The sequence below is a fragment of the Lonchura striata genome, chromosome 10, assembly GCF_046129695.1.
Source record: "Lonchura striata isolate bLonStr1 chromosome 10, bLonStr1.mat, whole genome shotgun sequence".
In the NCBI taxonomy this organism is placed as follows: Eukaryota; Metazoa; Chordata; class Aves; order Passeriformes; family Estrildidae; genus Lonchura; species Lonchura striata.
In genome coordinates, this window is record NC_134612.1 from 26,135,384 (window position 1) to 26,153,488 (window position 18,105).

Genomic DNA, 18,105 nt, shown 5'->3' on the forward strand with positions numbered 1-18,105 from the left:
CCCAGAAAAGCAAAAACCCCATTACGACATCCAAGGGAAAAACAGAGCTGCCTTCCTGCCTGTGGGAAGCGAGGCAGAGGGAGCAGCGGTGCCACCTCCACTGCTCTGGTCGTGCCAGTCCCAGCCTGGGCAGAGCCTCCAGCAACAACTCAGTGCAGCCCCCCAGGAACAGCAACCCTCGCTCCAAGGTTTGGCTCTGAAGTCAACCCAAAATCTCCATCCCAGAGCCACCACAGCGCCCGTGCTGACCCCCCCGAGCTGCGCAGACCCCCCAGTGCAGACCCTGGACACCCCCAGCCCCTTGGTGGCTTCAGCTCTGCTGAGGAGCCCCAGACCCCTGAGCTGGGTACCTTCCTCAGCCATCCCGTGGGGTGTGAGCTGGACCTGGAAACTCCCTCAGCCATCCCCTGGGATGGGAGCTGGACCTGGTACCTTTATCAGCCATCCCGTGGGGTGGGAGCTCGGCCGGTCGGAGCAGCTCCACGCTGCCCATCCCAGCTGGGAGCTCCCACCCCAGGCTGACCGGGATCAGCTGTGCTGCCCCCGTGCTCACCTGCAGCTGGGCTGATCTCAGCCAGCAGCAGGGATCCAGGGCAGGAACCAGCAGGGAGTTCTCTCCCAGGACAAAACAGGTTTGCCCAGAAGCTGACCGCAGCAGGATGTCACAAGGCACAGCTGAGTTCGGGGACAGCCCCAGGACAGAGCCTGAGGGTCCCTCCCCACCCCAGGGAGCCACCTGAGCCCCACAGGAGCTCCCGAGGGCTCCCAGGCACAGCTGTGCTGCTGCAGGAGCCTCCAGAGGGACACACAATTCCTGCTGAAGGTCCCAACGAGGACAGGGCACCTCAGGTACATCCCAACCAGTTACAGAGTCAGTGGTTTGGGAGGGGAGCGACCTCAGAGCCCACCCTGCACAGGCAGGGACACCAACAAGTGACAGACTGTGTCCCTGCTCCTGCTGGGAAGCAATCCCAGCTTTTAAACCCTCCCCACAGACCATGCTAATTTCTTCCTGCTTTTCCTTGATTTTAGAAAATGATCTATTTGTGTTGAGTACGAACAGGGGGTAGTTTTGTGATCTCGCCCTGTCTCTCTGAAATGTGATAATAAAAAGTGGTTGGGGGCATGTCTTATTCAATATCCTTGGGATGAAATGTGGTTCTGAGTCCCTAGGAGTGGCCATGCTGAAATGTTGAGGGATCAGGGCGTGACAGGCACAGAACGCCACTGAAATGACACCCACAGACACATTCTGAAACATGAATATTTACTAACATAAATAAACAGTGTTTTATAACAAAAGGCACAGATTTCCAACTATAAACAATGGAAAAAATATGTACAATTTCCACACGGGGAACCGACCAGCAAGTGCACAGTTGGTCACTTCAGCGACCTTCCTTCCAAGTCATCCCACCAGTTAGGAAATGTCCAGATTTTACCCCTGCAGCGGGGAGTCTGCGGCAGGGAGCAGCACGGGCTGTCAGATGGACACGGTGCTGCTGACCTCTTCGTACTGGATGATGAAGTAGGGGTAGCTCTGGTCATCGTTGAAGATGACGAAGATCTGGGGCTCGAAGTAATTGTCCACGCAGGAGTCGTAGAGGTCGCTGGTGACGCTGCCGGGCTCCACGGGCGGCGGCCTCCTCATGGTGTGGTTGCCCACCGTGTACCTGCCCGTCAGCACCTTGGCCAGGAACATGAAGTGCACGCCCTTGGGGGAACGCTTGGAGAAGTTGTGGGAGTAGCTGGCCTTCCTGGCGAAGTAGCTGCCCTGGCCGAACATGGTGGCGTGCTTGCCGCACACCCGCGGGTCGAAGTTGTGCTTGCAGATCCCATCCACCACGTCCTGCGACGTGCCGTGGAACAGGTGCCGCTCGTTCAGGATCCTGTCCAGCCCACACATCTTCTTGGACATGTATTCCTTTTTCCTGCGGGGGAAAATGGGGAGGGAAGGTGAGCGTTGGCTGCAGGTCAGCCAGGGAAAAGCTGTTTTCATCACGGTGTCGCCCTCTGGAAGAGCTCAGCTGTGAGAGGAGATACAAATCTCTCTTTATAAAACTCCTCCTCTAGGAATATCCATTATTAACGAACTGCAACTCTCTTACCTTTTATACTTCTCCCAAAGGAACTGGTTCTGCACTCGCAGGATTTTCAAAATCTTGTATTTGGTCTCTGGCACAGTCTTGTGGAACAGGTTGTAAATGGTTCTATAGCTCTTGTCTTCCTTCAGAACAGGCACTTGGATGAAGTCCTGAGCTGGATCCATTCCAATCCAGGTCTCGGGGTAGAAGCTGGGACAGGTGACAGCAGCTGGGGACAAGTCGTGTGCGGCGGCGGGCTCGGAGCACGGGGAGGGCACGGCAGAGCTGCCACCCAGGGTCCTGGGGATGGACAAAGCTTGTGCTCAGACACCCCCAGCAGCCTCCAGCACCCCCAGCTCATCCCCTGCAGGCTGGAAAGCCTCTGATTGCCACAGAGGTGTCCAAGGCCACGCTGGACAGGGCTTGGAGCACCCTGGGGTAGGGGGAAGTGTCTGCCTGTGGCAGGGGGTGGCACTGGGTGGGATTTAAGGCCCCTTCCCCAAACAGGAAGATTCTTACTGGCATTGGCACAGCCAGAGCTCTGGGAATGCTGCCTGGAGAGCAGGCAGGGTGAGGGAGGGAGCTGTGCCCATGGATGCCAGGCAAAAACCCACAAAGGGGGAGCAGCAGGACCCTGCTCCTACCCTCTGTGGATTCTCACACTCTGGAAGCTGCTAACTCAGAGAAGTGGCCTTTGTGCTTTACGTCCCCCTGCTCCCACTGAGTGAGCAGCCCTTACTCGGCTGAGTAAATCCTCACTCCCTGGATTCTCCCTCCCGTGCCACGGGGAACATGGGGACCGTGGCACTGCAGGGCCCTGGCTCACACCAGCACAGCTCCTGCAGCTGCAGGAACACGTGGGGCGAGCTCCAAAGTCCACCAAGGAGGATTTTCCCAAAGCATTTCCCCAGGAAAAGCTGCCAACCCTTCAGTGCCGCGGGGCAGGCAGCAGGAGAGAGGCACTGGCTGCTGCCAGGCCCAGGCTGGAGCTGCTCTCCCAGCCCCACAGATGGCCAGAAACCAAAGCAAACCCAAGGAAAAGCATTGGGAGGGGGAAGTTTAGTGGAAAAAGGTCTATTTTTAAATCAACACGTGGAAAGCTGTGACAGCCCTCCCACTTTTCAGGGCAGAAACACTCTCTGAGCGTTCGCTGGCTGTTCCCTCCTGCTCGAGGCCAAGGCCAGGATTCCCTTCATTTGCATGGATTTGACTTCACTCCAAGCTCTTCTCACTGGTTATTAACAGCTGAGCAGAAACCCAGAAATTTGTTCTACAAATTACTATTAAAATAGCAGTCAAATACCAAAGTGGGCATTTGCTTTTAATTTGGTTTTTCTCTTTGATGGGCAAATGGGTAAAAAAAATATTCCTGTAGGGCCTCATCACTCACACTGGACTGGAAGAGCAAACACAGATTGCCAGTAAGGATTAATGAGGAAGAATCAAATCCAATAAAAATCCTGCAATCCTTTGGTGTAGTTTGTTCAGTTCTTCTGACTGGTGTAAAATATTTATGTTATTTATTCTACAGGGGAAGCCATTAAAAAAGTCAACATTTTTCATTCCTATTCAAGGATTCTTTTCCAATTCTAGAAGAGATTTAAGCAGGTGGGAGGTGAGGGAAAGAACAAATCTCAGGTAGCATCATGTGGGAAGTGGAGGCAACACTGACTCCTGAAGGATAGATCCCATAAATATTTAAAATACTCTTGTTCAAGAATCCGTGGTTTTAAGTGAGCTTTACAAGGTCTTTGGATGAATAAAATGAGGATGAAGTTTGGTGCAGAACCGAATCTCAGAGTTTAGTCTGTAGGTGCTCCCACTGACCCAGCACGGGATGGTTTGGGCTGCCAGGACCTCCAACCCCATCCAGTGCCAAGGCAGGGACACCTCCCACGGCCCAGGCTGCTGGAAAATGGACGGGAATTTGGCAAACCTGACATTCCAGCATCCACAAAATCCATTACAGATCTAAACAAGGAGCTCCTCAGACAAACATTCCTTTGGAAAGTGGCAGGAGCTGCCAGCACAACCCAGATTTTGGGTTCTCCTTCCCATTTCCCACCCAACAGTGCCTGCTCCCTGTCACAGGAACACAACTCCCCCATCAGAACCCACGTGGAGGGCAGTGGGCATGGCCCATTTTTGGGGACACATGGCCCATTTTTGGGGATACCTACTGCAGGAAGGGCATGAGCAGCAGGCAGGAGCGCAGCAGGGGCCTCCTCTTGATCTCCCTGCGGAAGCAGGAGTTCTGCTGGAAGCCGTCCTTGATGTTGAGGATGTACTGGTTGTGCCAGGTGATGAAGCGCACCTCGCGCAGCCCCCGGCAGCTCGCCTCCTCGATCAGCCTCACCACGGGCTGCACGGGGAAAGGGGGGAAAGGGGGGGAAATGGGGGGGAAAACAGGGGGGAAATAAGGGGGAAATGGGGGGAAAACAGGGGGGAAATAAGGGGGAAATGGGGGGAAAACAGGGGGAAAATTGGAGGAGAAACGGGGAAAAACGGGGGAGAAAACAAGAGGGAAATGGGAAGAAAACACAGGGGGAAAATGGGGAAAATTGGTGGGAAATAGAGGGGGAAACAGGGAGGAAAACAGAGGGACAGAGGGAAATCGGAGAAGCAATGGGGGAAAATGGGAGGAAAATGGGGGGAAAACAGAGGGTGAAATAGGGGGGGAAACCAGGGAAATGGGTGAGAAATGGGTGAGAAACAGGGTGAAAAACAGGGTGAGAAAACGGGAAGAAACAGGAGGGAAATGGGGAAAAACAGGAGGAGAAAATGGAGAGAAATGGGGGGAAAAGACGGGGGAAAAATGGGAAGAAAAGTGGGAAAAAACAGGTAAAAACCAGGGGAAAATAGGAGAGAAAGAGTGGGGAAAACGGGGGGAAAACAAGGAGAAATGGGGGAGAAAGGAGGGGAAAATCACGGGAAAACGGGGAAGGGGAATGCACATGTGAGAAATCACAGGCTCCAAAATTCACATCCTGTCCTACACTGCACAAACCCAGTTCTCCTCGCAGCTCCAACACCCTCACCATGTTCTTTGTGGTATTTCTGCCCAACTCTCTCCAGGCCTTGCACTCAGGAGTTGCAGGGACTGCCTGCACTGATGAGGTTTCACCCCAACCATCAGCTGGGGCAGTGCACGTCCTGCCTCAGCAGAGCTCTGGGAACAGGCAGATCAATTCAAAGCTGCCAAGGTTCGTGGAGATGCCGTTCTGAAGCTGTGCCACTGTCATGAAAGCAAACCAGGCTCCAGAAGGGCTTCCTTGGTCCTGCCAGAGCTGGTGTGCTCCCCAGGGGGACAGTGTGGCCTGACCTCACGTCTCTGGTGCTTTCAGGGCAATTCAAGTGGCAGGATCCCAGGAGCACAAGGCAGGCCAGCAGAGCTGTCCCCTCACTGCTGTCTCAGTGCAGCACGGGCTCTAAGGCCAAGTGGCCTCCCTGATGGCTGCAGGGGATTCGGTGGGTGCTGCATGGGGGGCTGTACCTCAGAGTACTCTCTCCAGCCAAAGTGGTCCCTGCAGAAGTACTTCCACACGGTGTAGCAGCTGGAGCTGGAGCCGGGGCAGGAGGCTGTGGACAGGCGCCGCATTTGGTCGAACTCTGCACTTTCGTACAGCTTCATAAGGTTCAGATCCACCCAGCACTCCTGGCCCCTGGGGAAAGGGAGGAACACACAATTCTCACCTTTTGTTTGCCATTAAACACATCGTGTTCAGCACAGAGGGGCAAAACCTCAAAGCCAGCAGCTGTCTGAGGTGTAGAATACTGGAATTTGGGTTGGGAGGGAGTCCAAAATCTCATCCAGTGCCACCCCTGGGACACATCCCACTGTCCAGCCTGGCCTTGGGCACTGCCAGGGATCCAGGGGCAGCCCCAGCTGCTCTGGGCACCTGTGCCAGGCCTGCCCACCCTCACAGGAACAATTCCCAATTCCCAATCCCATCCATCCCTGCCCTCTGGCAGTGGGAGCCTCTCCCCTTGTCCTGGCACTAAGTGCCCTTGTTAAAGGTCCCACAGAGACTCGAGAGGTGAGAACAGATTTCTGAAGAATTTCTCCTCACCAGCTCACCAAATAAAGGTTTCTATTTATGAAATTAAGCAGTTCAGTGGAACTGTTTGCACAGAGAGAGTGAGCACGTTGAACTCTTAGAGGAACAGGGCACACAACCCAAATTTGGTGCTGCAGAACAGCACAATTCATAATAAAACTCCACAAGCTCTCAACAGCAGAACGTGACCCCACTAATAAGTTTCATTTTCACTGTTCCAGCGTGTAAGAAATAACAGAAGGTGTAAACTTTGCAGGACACTGGACTGAGCAGGTTCCTTGATTAACACCGATAGATTTTTTTGAGCTGGGTGCAGCCAAAATAAGGAAATTTAGGCTCTTCCCTCCATCCTTCTGCAGAAGTGCAGCACGAATCCCTCGAGCTCTTTGCCTTCAGCAGGACAAACACCCTCCAGGCATCACATCTGAGCAGAGGATTCAGTCTGGCAGTGCTCTGGAAGTGCTCGGTGGTTTGCAGGGGACGCGTCGCAGTCACCGCAAACAGGTTGAGACAAAGCAGCGAGCAGCAGGGCCCAGCAGGAAATGAAAGCTGCTCCCAGCAGAGCAGCTGCGAGGCTCAGCCCCGAAACTGCTGAGCTGCTCCTCTGACTCGAGCAGCTCCTCCCTGCAGCAGCACAACCTGCTGCCCCCGGCACCCCGGAGAGCCCCAGAGGCACCAGGGGGTTTCTGCAGGGGCTGGGGAGCCACTGCAGAGGCAAGGCGGGCACTGGCACTTCTGGTGGCACCAGGACCTCATCTCCTGCCTCCCCTTGATGGAAGCTGCTCATCTCCCACAGATGAGCCCAGCTTGGGGTGGGGGGCTGAGTGTTTAAACTCCTGTGTGAAAGCAAACGTCACTTAAAGGATATCAACTTCAAAAAGATGATGGAAATCACAGATTTGGTTACATTGGAAAAGCTCCCCCAGAGCATCGAGTCCAACATTCCCCCAGCACTGCCAAGGCCACCGCTGACCCACGTCCCCAAGTGCCACCTCCCCAGGGCTGCCAAACCCCTCCAGGGATGGGGACTCCAGCAGGCAGCCTGGGCCAGGGCTGGGCACCCAACCACGAGTTGAATTTGGCACCACAGGTGCTGGAATGGCAACAGCAGAGCTCAGACAGCAGAGCCAGATGTGCTCCCATGGAAAGGCACAGCAGGAAAGGGCCAGGAACAATCCCCAGGGATGCTCACCAGCAGCTCCTCCAGCTCAGCACTGGCAGTGAAGCAATATGCAGAATAAATCTCTATTTCAGGAGCACCCAGGAAGCAGCACTGGGCTGCCAGGCTGTGCCAGGCACACAGGAACCTCTGCAGCAGGGCAGGAGCACAAACAACCCAGCTGAGCCTGATCTTATCGGTGCCTCCTCAATTCAGAGCCAGGGCAGCACGTGAGTTTCTGATTTTTCTGCATTTTCCCTCTCATCAGGTCACGCTGTGCTCTCTGTGGTGACCCTGGGCCTCGTGGGAGGTGACACCTCAGACTGGGAAATGCTGCACACATTTCCCTCTCAGCTTAAAGGGCCCTTCCTCAGACAGGAACCCAAAAGGAGTGACTTTGCTGCTTTTCCTGTGTTTATTTTTTAAAGGTTTCAAAGTCTGCTTTCCCCTGCCTTTATCGTTGGTGATTGGGGTGCTTGCAAAAGCAATCTTCTGGAATTTTCACAGCCAGGGGGGCCAGCTTGTGAACCTGAAACAACTGCTGACAAACTGGCCCACGTATGTGTGTGTGTGTGTACATATACAGCTTAGATGAATGCCTGGCAGGGAGAATAAAAACAGTAATAAAACTGTCCCATGTATGTGTGTGTGTGTGCATATACAGCTTGGATGAATGCCTGGCAGGGAAAATAAACAGCAAAAATACCAATAAAAGTAACCCCCCAGCTGTGGAGCAGGAAGTCCTTGAGGCAGGGCTGCTGGAGGAGAGGAGACTGAACCAGAAGTTGTTTGTTCTTCCCAAGAAGCCAGTGGTGAACACGAGGTCCTGGGGTGTGGGCATGAGTTAAGTTCTCAAGCTCCACAGCAATGGGGGTGTTGAACATCCCCCTCTGCAGGGATGGCACAGGCACCCTGTTCCTACTCCAGCTGCAGCTCCCGTTTGCAGGGCAGCACAAACAGAGTCCCTGGGCTTGCTGGGCTCTGGGGGCTCTCAGGGGATGTGGAAGTGTTTGGGAGGGGTTGCTTTGTTTTTTTGGTAAATCACTAAAAGATGCTCCTGCCAGGGCTGGGACTCGATGACCTTTAAGGGTCCTGTCCAACCTAAACTATTTATGTTTTAGAGGAGCACAAGCACAGCTCTGAGTGGCTGCAGAGCTGCTACAGGCAGGGACCTAAAGCTCACCCAGTGCCACAGGCAGGGGCATCTTCCACTGTGCCAGGCTGCTCCAGCCTGGCCCTGGGCACTGCCAGGGATCCAGGGGCAGCCCCAGCTGCTCTGGGCACCTGTGCCAGGGCCTGCCCACCCTCCCAGCCAGGAATTCCTTTCCAACATCCCACCTATCTCTGCCTTCTGGCAGTGGAAATTCATTCCCCTTGTCCCATCATTCCAGGCTTTTCCTAAAAATGAATGTTCCCTGTCTGGCACACCTTCCAAAACCAACTTCCCCCCCAAAAAAAAAACCACTCCTGTGTACATGTGCCTACAAGAATCAGATTCCCAATTACTACCAACTCAGGAAGGAACTTCCTGATGGAAGCATTGTCCCAGCCCCCTGGTGTCCCCTGGCACAGCAATCCTGTCCCAGCCCCTGGTGTCCCCTGGCACAGCAATCCTGTCCCAGCCCCTGGTGTCCCCTGGCCTGGCTGGGAGCAGCTCCTGGGAGCAGCCCCTGATCCCTGCCCCAGGAGGAGCTGCTCTGTGCCCGGAGCAGGCTGACCCCAGCCCCAGCCAGGTGACAGCCGGTCCCCAGGGTGAGATCTGTTTGTTGACAGGAAACAGGAGCAGGGATGGCAGCGGTGGCTCCTCACAGCTCAGGGCCCCCCCTGCTTTGTGCAGCTAGGAGCCAATTAGTTCCATTTCATATGGAAATGGTGCTGCAAAGTGCAGCAAGAAGGAGCCCACACAGCACAAGGCAAACACTTCCAAAATCACTTCCCAGCAGTTTCACGGAGGCTCTGCCTTGCATTCCTGCTGGAAAGGAATGAAAAGCAGCTCCCAGCCTCAGAGGGTATGGCCAAGAACCTCCCCCAAACCCAGGCACAGGGACTCTCAGCTGCTTTCCCATCCTGTTATCACTAACAGATGCCTTATCTCACACACTGCTGTGTGTGGATCACATAGAAAACTTCTGAAATTTAACTGTTTGGTGGGCCAGGGACCTGCAGAGCTCCCCGGACAGCTGCTGCCCCAGAGGCTGTGGCTCTGCCCCACCCCTGGCAGTGCCCAAGGCCAGGCTGGCCAGGGCTGGGAGCAGCCTGGGACAGTGGGAGGTGTCCCTGCCAGGGCAGGGGTGGCACTGGCTGGGCTTTGAGTCCTTTTCCAAGCCAAAGCACTCTGTGATTCCGTGATTCCATCCTGGAATGCCTGCAGCGTGCTCTGCATGATTTTAACACGCCAAGCACATTCTGTCAGCAGCAGAGAAGCAGCCATCCCACACACAGAGGAATGAAGGAAAACCAGTTTCCTGTACATTTTGTTGTGTCCATGCCCCTCCTTCCCAGCCCCTTCTCGTGCCCCCTGATAACTGCAGTGGAACACTCTGTGTTCCCAGAGCCACGGGATCACTGTGCCTGGAAAAGCCCTCTGAGAACACCGAGTCCAGCCTCGTCCCACAGCAGCCAGTGCCACGTTCAGTCATGCCCTGGGCACCTCCAGGGATGGGCACTCCCAGCCTCCCTGGCCAGACCCTTCCTGTGCCCGAGCACCCTTTCCCTGGGGAAATTCCTGCTGACAGCCCAGCTGAAGCTCCCCAGGACAGCTGAGTGTCCTCTTGTGCTGTCATCTCCTGCCTTCACCCAAGGAGTGAGCACAGGGACAAGAGCTCCCAGCAGGACACGTCCCACTGCAGAGCCAGCTGCTTTTCCCTCACTGCAGCCATTCCATAAAACTTACCAAAATTATGAGAAAAAAGAAAGAAAAGGGCAAGAAATCAAAGCAACAGCAAGAATCTGCCGTGTCAGGTGACCTGGGAGCTCTTTTTGCCAAGAGGAAGAGTGGAACTTTCAGCCAAAGCAGGGGGAACTGATGGGTCAGGAACTGCAGAGTTGTTTTAAACAAATCCTCCTGTAATCTCTAATGCTGCTGCTTGTTTTGAAAAGCAATGTGTGCATGACAGGACAGGTGTGTGTGTGTGTGTGTGTGTGGGGAAACCTGCTCAGCTCCTCAGCCAAGTATTCCCCCTTAGCAAAGAGCATCTTAAAATATCCCAACGTGGGCATCTCCTGCTGGAAAGCAGCACTTGGCACGGCTCTCTCTGCTGAAAGCTGGAACTCCTCCAGGGCCTCTGCTCACATCTATGAAGGAAACGGAGTGCTTCTAAGTACTTTAACCTGTTGAAGTTGATGTTCCCCCGTTTGTTTAGATATCTTGGTATGTGGCTCTACGTACTTGGCAGACTCGAGAACACACACACAAAAAAACAAGTAATTTATGATACTAGTTTGAGGCCAAACTGCAAGAGGTAGCTGAAGGAGTTGCATTACAGAGTAACTAAACAAGGTTTACCACTCCTCTGAGATCACATTCCCTTAGGTGAGAGGCAACAACTTAATGTGTATTTTACATTACTCATCTCAATAACTTATCTCCATCATTACTCATCCCAATAATTAAGAGGAAGGAAGGTTTATATAAATAGCTCCGTGAAGGACACCCTAATTTAGAGCTCATTCCCTAATTGAGCTGGTGGCCAGCACTTTCTGGAAGGGCCCAGCTCCCCGGGGCAGCGGCGGTGCCAGGATTATTCCATGCCACCCACCACGCCCGCAGAGCTGTGGGCCAGGGCAGGAGGAAGAGCAGCCTGGCAGAGTGCTGAGCAGGCGTTTCCTGGGCTGCAGGGAGCAGACAGGCCTGCAAAGCTCGTCTGACCACGGGAGATTAATGGCTTTAACCAATAATGCTGGGACCATGGGATGCTGGCGGGGCACGTTCACAGCCCACGGCTGCCGGGGACACAGCACGGGGACAGTGACCACCTGGGACCTGGGGCTCCCCACACCTGGGCAGGCTCTCCTCAGACAAGCTGAGGCTGCCAAAGAAGAAGCTGCTGATGGTGCACACACTAAAACACTGACCTCCCACCTCAAAACCTGGCTTAAAACCTTGGCAAGCCAAAGTTCCAAGGAGGATCAGACTCAAAAGTTTGAAATCAGAAGCTCTGGTCTTAAATAGGGCTTTACTTCAAAGGTCTCACTGACCCTTAACCAGCAGTGAAGCTCTTCCAAGGTTGGAAGGGATCTCAAAGATCAGCAGATTCCAGCCCTGCCGTGGCAGGGACATCTTGCACTGTCCCAGGCTGCTCCAGCCCCATCCAGCCTGGCCCTGGGCACTGCCAGGGATCCAGGGGCAGCCCCGGCTGCTCTGGGCACCTGTGCCAGGCCTGCCCACCCTCCAGGGAGGAATTTCTCCCCAACATGCAGGGTAAACCTGCAGTCTGGCAGATCCCACTCAGCCCAGCAAGGCCAGGTCTGTGTCCCCAGGCTGAGGGCAGTGTCCCCCCAGCCCACGCTGCTCCTGTCCCTGGCACACAGCTGCCACCCTGTCCCTGCTGGGTCAGACAGGCAGAAGTGCCACCAGGCAAGGGAGATGTCACTGCCCAGCAGCTTCCCAGCCTGGGGGTGGCTCAGCCATGACCAAGCAATGTCCTTTGCCATTAATCATCCTTCAGGACACAGAGCTCGTGTGCACTGGTGGATTCGGTGACACAACTTCTAAAAGAAAACCATTTGCTCATTTACATAGAATTCAAAGTTAAATCATTTAATGGGCTTGTCCCTGGCTGTGCCGTTTGGTTTTCAGAAATCATTTCTAACACTTGGGATATAGAAGTTCCTCTGTTGTAAAATACAGCAAATTTTATCTGCTATGCACTTAGAAGATTTTTCAATTTTTATTAGACAGGCGTATTTCTTCAAGACAATTCTATAAAATACAGTTGTTCCCTACTACATATCCTACTCCATTTTCAGTGTGGGGCATCCATATTCTCATATTGCCATCACTAAAAAGGCCCTGGCACAGCTGTGGCTGCCCCTGGATCCCTGGCAGTGCCCAAAGTCAGGTTGGACACTGGGACTTGGAGCACCTGGGGCAGTGGGAGGTGTCCCTGCCATAGCAGGGGTGGCACTGGATGGGCTTTGAGGTCCCTTCCACCCCAAATCAGTTTAAATCTATGACAAAGGTTGGATTCAGTGTCTAATCCAACATCAAATTAAGTGAAAGTAAAGACTAAATCTACTTTAAGCACTAGATTTGGTCTCTGGTGCCAAATGAGAAATCTCAGCTTAATAAATGAAAAGAAAATCTTGAGAAAGCAGGGACAGACCTCCTTCAGGAGCTGAAAGGAAGAAGAGGCAGTGAGCAGAACCCCCAAGGATTCAGGCAAAGGCAGGGTGAAGTTTTCACTCCAGAAATGTCCCTTTGAACTGGAATTCTGCCAGCCTGGCAAACTTCTCCTGTCTTATCTGCCCTGTCACAACGTGCACCACACACTTCCTCCAAAAAAACAAACAAAAAACAAACACTCCACACCAGTCTGCACCCTGCACCAACTGCACCCTGCGAACATCACTCTTCCCCACTGCTCCTCACGCTGGAACCTGCAGGGGAGAAGCTGAACAAGTTTTAGCTCTCAGGGTGCAGGAACCCACACAGGTCACACAACCACATCCACCTAACAGCTGTTGTCTAATTTTAGAAAATGAGTCAATAAACACAGCTCTGTCCAGAGAAAACAGTAACTTCAATATCTGCTTTAGCAGGGGGGATGATCAGCATTTCTGATCAGGCTCAGGCTGCTCCCAGGGAATAGCTGAAGCATCCCCATAGCTGAAACATCCCCATTTGCTGCCACGGACACTTCCCAGGGCTCTGCAGAGCTCCCTCTGCTTCGGCTGCTGGGGCTGGAATGATGCAGCCTGTGCTCCCAGTGACACAGAACAACTGCTCTGTCATCCCTGTCCCCAGTGCTGCCAAGGCTTTCATGCTGCCACTTTGTCCAACACAGAGGAAAGACTAATTAGGAACGCCGAGAACAAGCACAGCATTCCACAACAGCCTCTGAATTCCTACCGAGCTGAAGTTTTCTTATTTCACACACTCCAAGTCCTCCAGCTTCAAAGAACACATTCCAGATGCTAAAGAACAATTCTACAGGTGTACAAAACTTTTTTTGTCGAGTTAAACTTGTTGGATATGAATCAGGAAACATCATCCCAGGGTTGATAACATACTTGGATACGAGTATCAGGGGAAAAAAAAAAAGGCACATCCTGTTCTATTTCTGCACCCTTCCCAGCAAGGGAGTAAATTCAGCTACCTACCGATACTTGACTTTGATCTTGTCATTGTCAGGGTTGCAGTAGAGCCTCTCCAGGTGCTCCTGGGAATCGTTGGTCACACTTTGCCACCTCTGGGTTGCTGTCCTCCTCACCTGCCAGTGGTAGGGTAGCACTGTGTGATGCTTGGGACAGTCACTGCCATAAACACAAGTGCCCTGGAGAAAATCCACACAGATTTCAATCCCGTCCTCCTGGTGGGTGTGATACTGCAGCTGGTTCAAGAGCTCAAACACCAGGTCAAGGGAAGCTTCTTCACTTTTATTCTGGAATATCCCAGCACTGAATTTATTGCCTGGGGTCAAGTTGTATTGCACCGGACAGCTGTTCTCCTGCAGTAAGCCAGATGTGCGGCTTTCCAGAACCTTGTCAGGGAACAAAGGACAAGCTGCACCATCACCAGCACTTGGGTGCAAAGGATGATCCTGGAATGATTCATTGCCATTATCAGCAGCAGTCCCAGGAGTTTCTGGGGAGAAACCTTGCTCTCCTGGCCGCACGTCCTGCTCAGGGTGCCCGGGGGAAGGCCGAGCTCCCGGCAGCTGACCCTGCACATCTGGAGCTGTTGGCATCAGCACAGTCACATTATTTTCCGTCTGGGGGCAAGAGGTACCGAGGTCCAGAGCCTTTTTCACTGCAGGTTCACATAAATCCCCGTGGCCACCACGCTGGCCCCGGGGCACAAAGACCCTGTCCAAGGCCCCGGCTCCCAGCAGGCTGGTGAAGATGGGCCGCAGGGCCCGCAGAGTTTGTGTGTCCAGTCTCTTCTGCCCTTGCTGCTTCTTCTTGAAGCAAGGCTTCACCGGGGGGATCTTTTCAGCCAGCCTCACCTGGGGAGGAAAGTCCTGGGAAGGAGAGCACTTCATGGCTGGGCAGGGGGCCTGGGGCACCACGCACGCCGGCTGCGGCTCGCTGTCCATCGGACACAGACTTTGCTCTCTCCAAATCACTTTCAAATGTCCCACAGCCCCCCAGGAATCAACCTAGGGCAGAAGGGAAAACAAGACAGTTAATCTCTCTAATTGCTCACGGTTGACACGAACAAGATCACCCCTGAGAGAGGATTGGGAGCCAGCAACAGCAAACTCCTCCTCTCGCTGTGACTGCGGGCAGCCCTTCGGCACGTAAAGCATGAAAACAGCTAAACCGGGGCTAATTAATCCCAACCCCACACTGCTCCTCTCCCCGCACACGCAGGCTCTGAGCCACTCCGGCACGCAGTCCCCGAGGGTGGGCAGGAAAGGGGGATGCTCGGCCGCCTCCTCCCTGTCAGGATGCTCAGCACACGCGGCTCGGGCTCGTTCTATCCCACAGGAGAGAACATGGCACGATTCCTGTGCCTCCCTCGCACACGGACCTGAGGAGCATGAGACACGTCCCCCCCCCCGCACCGTTTCCTGAGCAAACCTACACGTTCCCATTCCGATGGCATGCGTCCTCCCCCGTGTCACCTCCCACGGGGAGCCGCGGGACCCACGGCAAACCCGCCCCGTGCCACCCCGCCGGGGCTCTCCGGGAGCCCAGAGCTGCCAGCCGGCCCTGCCCTGTGCCCAGCCTCGCCCCGTGGCACCCGGCGGTGACACACCGCGCTCCTCTCGCCACGCCGGGCACCAGGAATTAAAACTGGGCAGGGAAGCAAACACAAGGGTGATGGTTACTCAGGAGGCGAGAAAGGCATTACTCGCAAGCTGCAGAATTGTATTATTTTAAAGCACAAATAAGCAGTGTGTCTCGTACGTCACGAAAAGCAAGTGCCTTTTAATCAGGAATGCTGTAATATTTGATTATATTTAATTAAACCCTCTTCAATCTCGCATGCAGGCTCAATGCTCAGAGTGGAGCACATTAAGGATTACTTCCTGGATAAATGCATTCCGAGCAGAGTTACTCCCCACTTCAAAACAAAATCCCCAAAAAAAACAGAGAAAATTTGGCAATAATTTCTTACTACCGATGATTTGCTCTGGAAAATTTCTCATTGAGCCTCCCGTATATTGGAACATTCATTTATAAGGTTTTTCCATTTCCCTGGGAAACAGCACATCAGAATTGCCAGGAAAAAAAAAAAAAAAAAAAAAGTTGTGCCTCTCCAGTTTTCCCATTTTTAGATTAAATTTAAAGCCACTGGTACATCTGTTTGGCAGTTATCCCCAAAGTCGTCGGTGCATCTGTGATTCTTCCACAGACATCAGGCAATTCCTCCGAACCACCAAAGGCACCTCCAGGTAACTCCAAAGGTTTAAAAATCCTCGCCTCCGAAGAGGAGATGTTGCCGTCGTTGCAGCCCAGGTCTCAGTGCCCCGGCCAGGAGCGAGAGGATCCGCCAGGGCTCCAGGACCCCAGCGGCGCCAAGGTGCTGAGCAAATGACTTCTGATCTCCTCCAGCCGTACCTCCGCTGCTATTTCAACATTCGTATCCCTCACTGGAGCAGCACTGAAGTTTGGCTGCTATTTTTACAGAAGTGCCTCCGTGAGCGGAGCCGGATCCCCCAGCGGCTCTAAAAATAAAGCAGCAGGAAGGAGGAGGCTCGGCTCGGCTCGGCTCGGCTCGGCTCGGCTCGGCTCGGCCGCAGCGGCGCTCCCGCCGCGGTGCTCCCGCAGCCGCCGCTGTCTCGCCGGGGCTCGCTCCCCGGCATCGCACGCGAGCCGCTCTCCTCTGCACAGACAGCGCTGCCGGCCTCGGGCACGCTTCAGCAGCAGCAACGGGAGCGGCAGCCCAGACACAGACCCTGAGCACGGCGGAGCTGCCGGGCAGGCAGCCCAGCGCAGCGGGGACCTACCGGCGCGGGCTCCCTCGGCGCTGCTCCCGCGTTCTGACCCGAATCCACGGTAACTCCACAGCGAAACCACTTTTCTGGTGGGGGCGGATGCAACAAACGCGGCGGGCGGGACACCGTGACCGCGGCCGGTGCGGGGTCAGCGCCGCCGTGTCCGCACCGAGGGCCGCGTCCGGCCGCGCATCCCCCCGCCCGGCCCGGCTCCTCCCGCTCGCTCCGCCGCCCGTTTAAATAGCGCTGCCGAGGAGCCGCCGGGGCAGCGCCGGCCGGGGCGGAGCGAGGGCGGCTCCGGCCGCTTCCCCGCCCCGGGGCCGGTCCTCGCCCCGGGGCCGGTCCCCCCGCGGCGCCGGCCGGGCTGCAGCACGCCCCGTGCCCCCCCGCCCCACGCCGGTGTCAGCGGCCAGAACCGAAAGCGCCGCCCGAGGCCGTTCCCAAGAGCGAGAGGCCCCTTCGCGTTTCTTTTATCACGCGCCGAGCGTTTCGGTTCGGGCGGGCTGCGAGGGAGCCGTGTCCCCGGGCACGGGCCGGGAACACGCCGGGAACGAGCCGTGCCAGCCCCAGTCACGCAGCACGGAGAACGCACCGTGATCACGGAAGGCAGGCGCGGCGCCCTGAGCCTCCCCGCGCCGCCGAGCTCGCGGTGCGAGCGGCTCCAGCCGCGCTAATTAATGAGTAAGAGACAAGCAGGGAGCCCGTCCCGGAACAAAGTCACCGTGACTCACTCGGCGCGGCCACAGGCAGCCCCTGGCACGGCGCTGCCCCGGTCGCGGCTGTGCTCCTGCCGGTGACACACTCCGGAAAAGCGAGCGTGGAGCGGAACAGGTTCCCAGAGAGGCCGTGCCTGCCCCAGCCCGGAAAGTGCTCGAGGCCAGGCTGGACCGGGCTTGGAGCTACCTGGTGTCCCTGGCCACGGCAGGGTGGTGGAATGAGATGAGTTGTAAGGTCCCTTCCCAAGCCGTGCTGTGATAAGGCGCTAGAGGCAGCTCTTGTGTGTTTACAGAGTATTTTATAGGTGGGATTGGTTAGGAGCAGTTAGCCTCCTTTGTCCCGGCCGTGCCCGTGCTGTCGCTGTACGTGTGCGGGAGCACGGCCGGTTCGGCTGTCCGTGCCGGCCTGGCATGCTTCCCTGCTGAATCACTGCCTGCCCCGGAGAAAGCCAGCGGGGCACGGCCGCACCTCGCACCGACACCAGCCACAGCCGCTGCTTCCGCAGCACTAACGGCCAGGTAAGAGAAATGATAAAGGAGGCAGTAACTGCAGGATGTAACACTGGTGCTGATGGAACACCTATTGTATCATCTGCCCAGAGAGGCTGTGACTGCCCATCCCTGGAAACGCCCAAGGCCAGGTTGGATGGTGCTTGGAGCAACCTGACCTTTGGAAGGTGTCCCTGCCCACTGGATCAAGATGAGCTTGAAGGTCCTTCCATGCCAAAGCACTCTGGGCTTCCACAACTCGTGTTCTTGTTTTCTTTTTAAAGCCCGCCTTTCATTCCTTGCGCTCAGTGACTTTATGAAATTACGCATACAGAAAACAAAGGCAGCTGGAAGGAAACTCGTTTTAAGGTGGCACAAACGGTACAGCACAGTTGGAAAATATTGCACAGCTGCATTTATAGTGCAGGTAGGACATGCCATTTTCCCAACAAATTACGGAAATGGAGCTCCATGGAATCAGAACTTTTGGGGTTT

General features: G+C 55.0%; 1 protein-coding gene across 3 annotated transcripts; it reads right to left on the reverse strand.

Annotated features, from left to right (window-relative positions):
* Nucleotides 1–1,250: 1,250 nt before the first annotated feature.
* Nucleotides 1,251–16,619, reverse strand: TIPARP (TCDD inducible poly(ADP-ribose) polymerase). 3 transcript variants are annotated; one of them, XM_021540834.3, is made up of 6 exons: nucleotides 16,418–16,619; nucleotides 13,623–14,620; nucleotides 5,578–5,746; nucleotides 4,265–4,446; nucleotides 2,109–2,384; nucleotides 1,251–1,931 (listed from the first exon to the last, which is right to left on the reverse strand). In XM_021540834.3, exons 2-6 carry the CDS (start codon nucleotides 14,555–14,557, stop codon nucleotides 1,484–1,486), a joined length of 2,010 nt encoding a protein of 669 aa, XP_021396509.2. In that variant the 5' UTR covers nucleotides 14,558–14,620; nucleotides 16,418–16,619; the 3' UTR covers nucleotides 1,251–1,483. The 3 variants fall into 3 exon arrangements, with proteins under 3 accessions (XP_021396509.2, XP_021396510.2, XP_021396511.2); XM_021540835.3 differs by lacking the exon at nucleotides 16,418–16,619 and adding an exon at nucleotides 15,589–16,098; XM_021540836.3 differs by lacking the exon at nucleotides 16,418–16,619 and adding an exon at nucleotides 14,805–14,889.
* Between the last annotated feature and the right edge of the window lie 1,486 nt (nucleotides 16,620–18,105).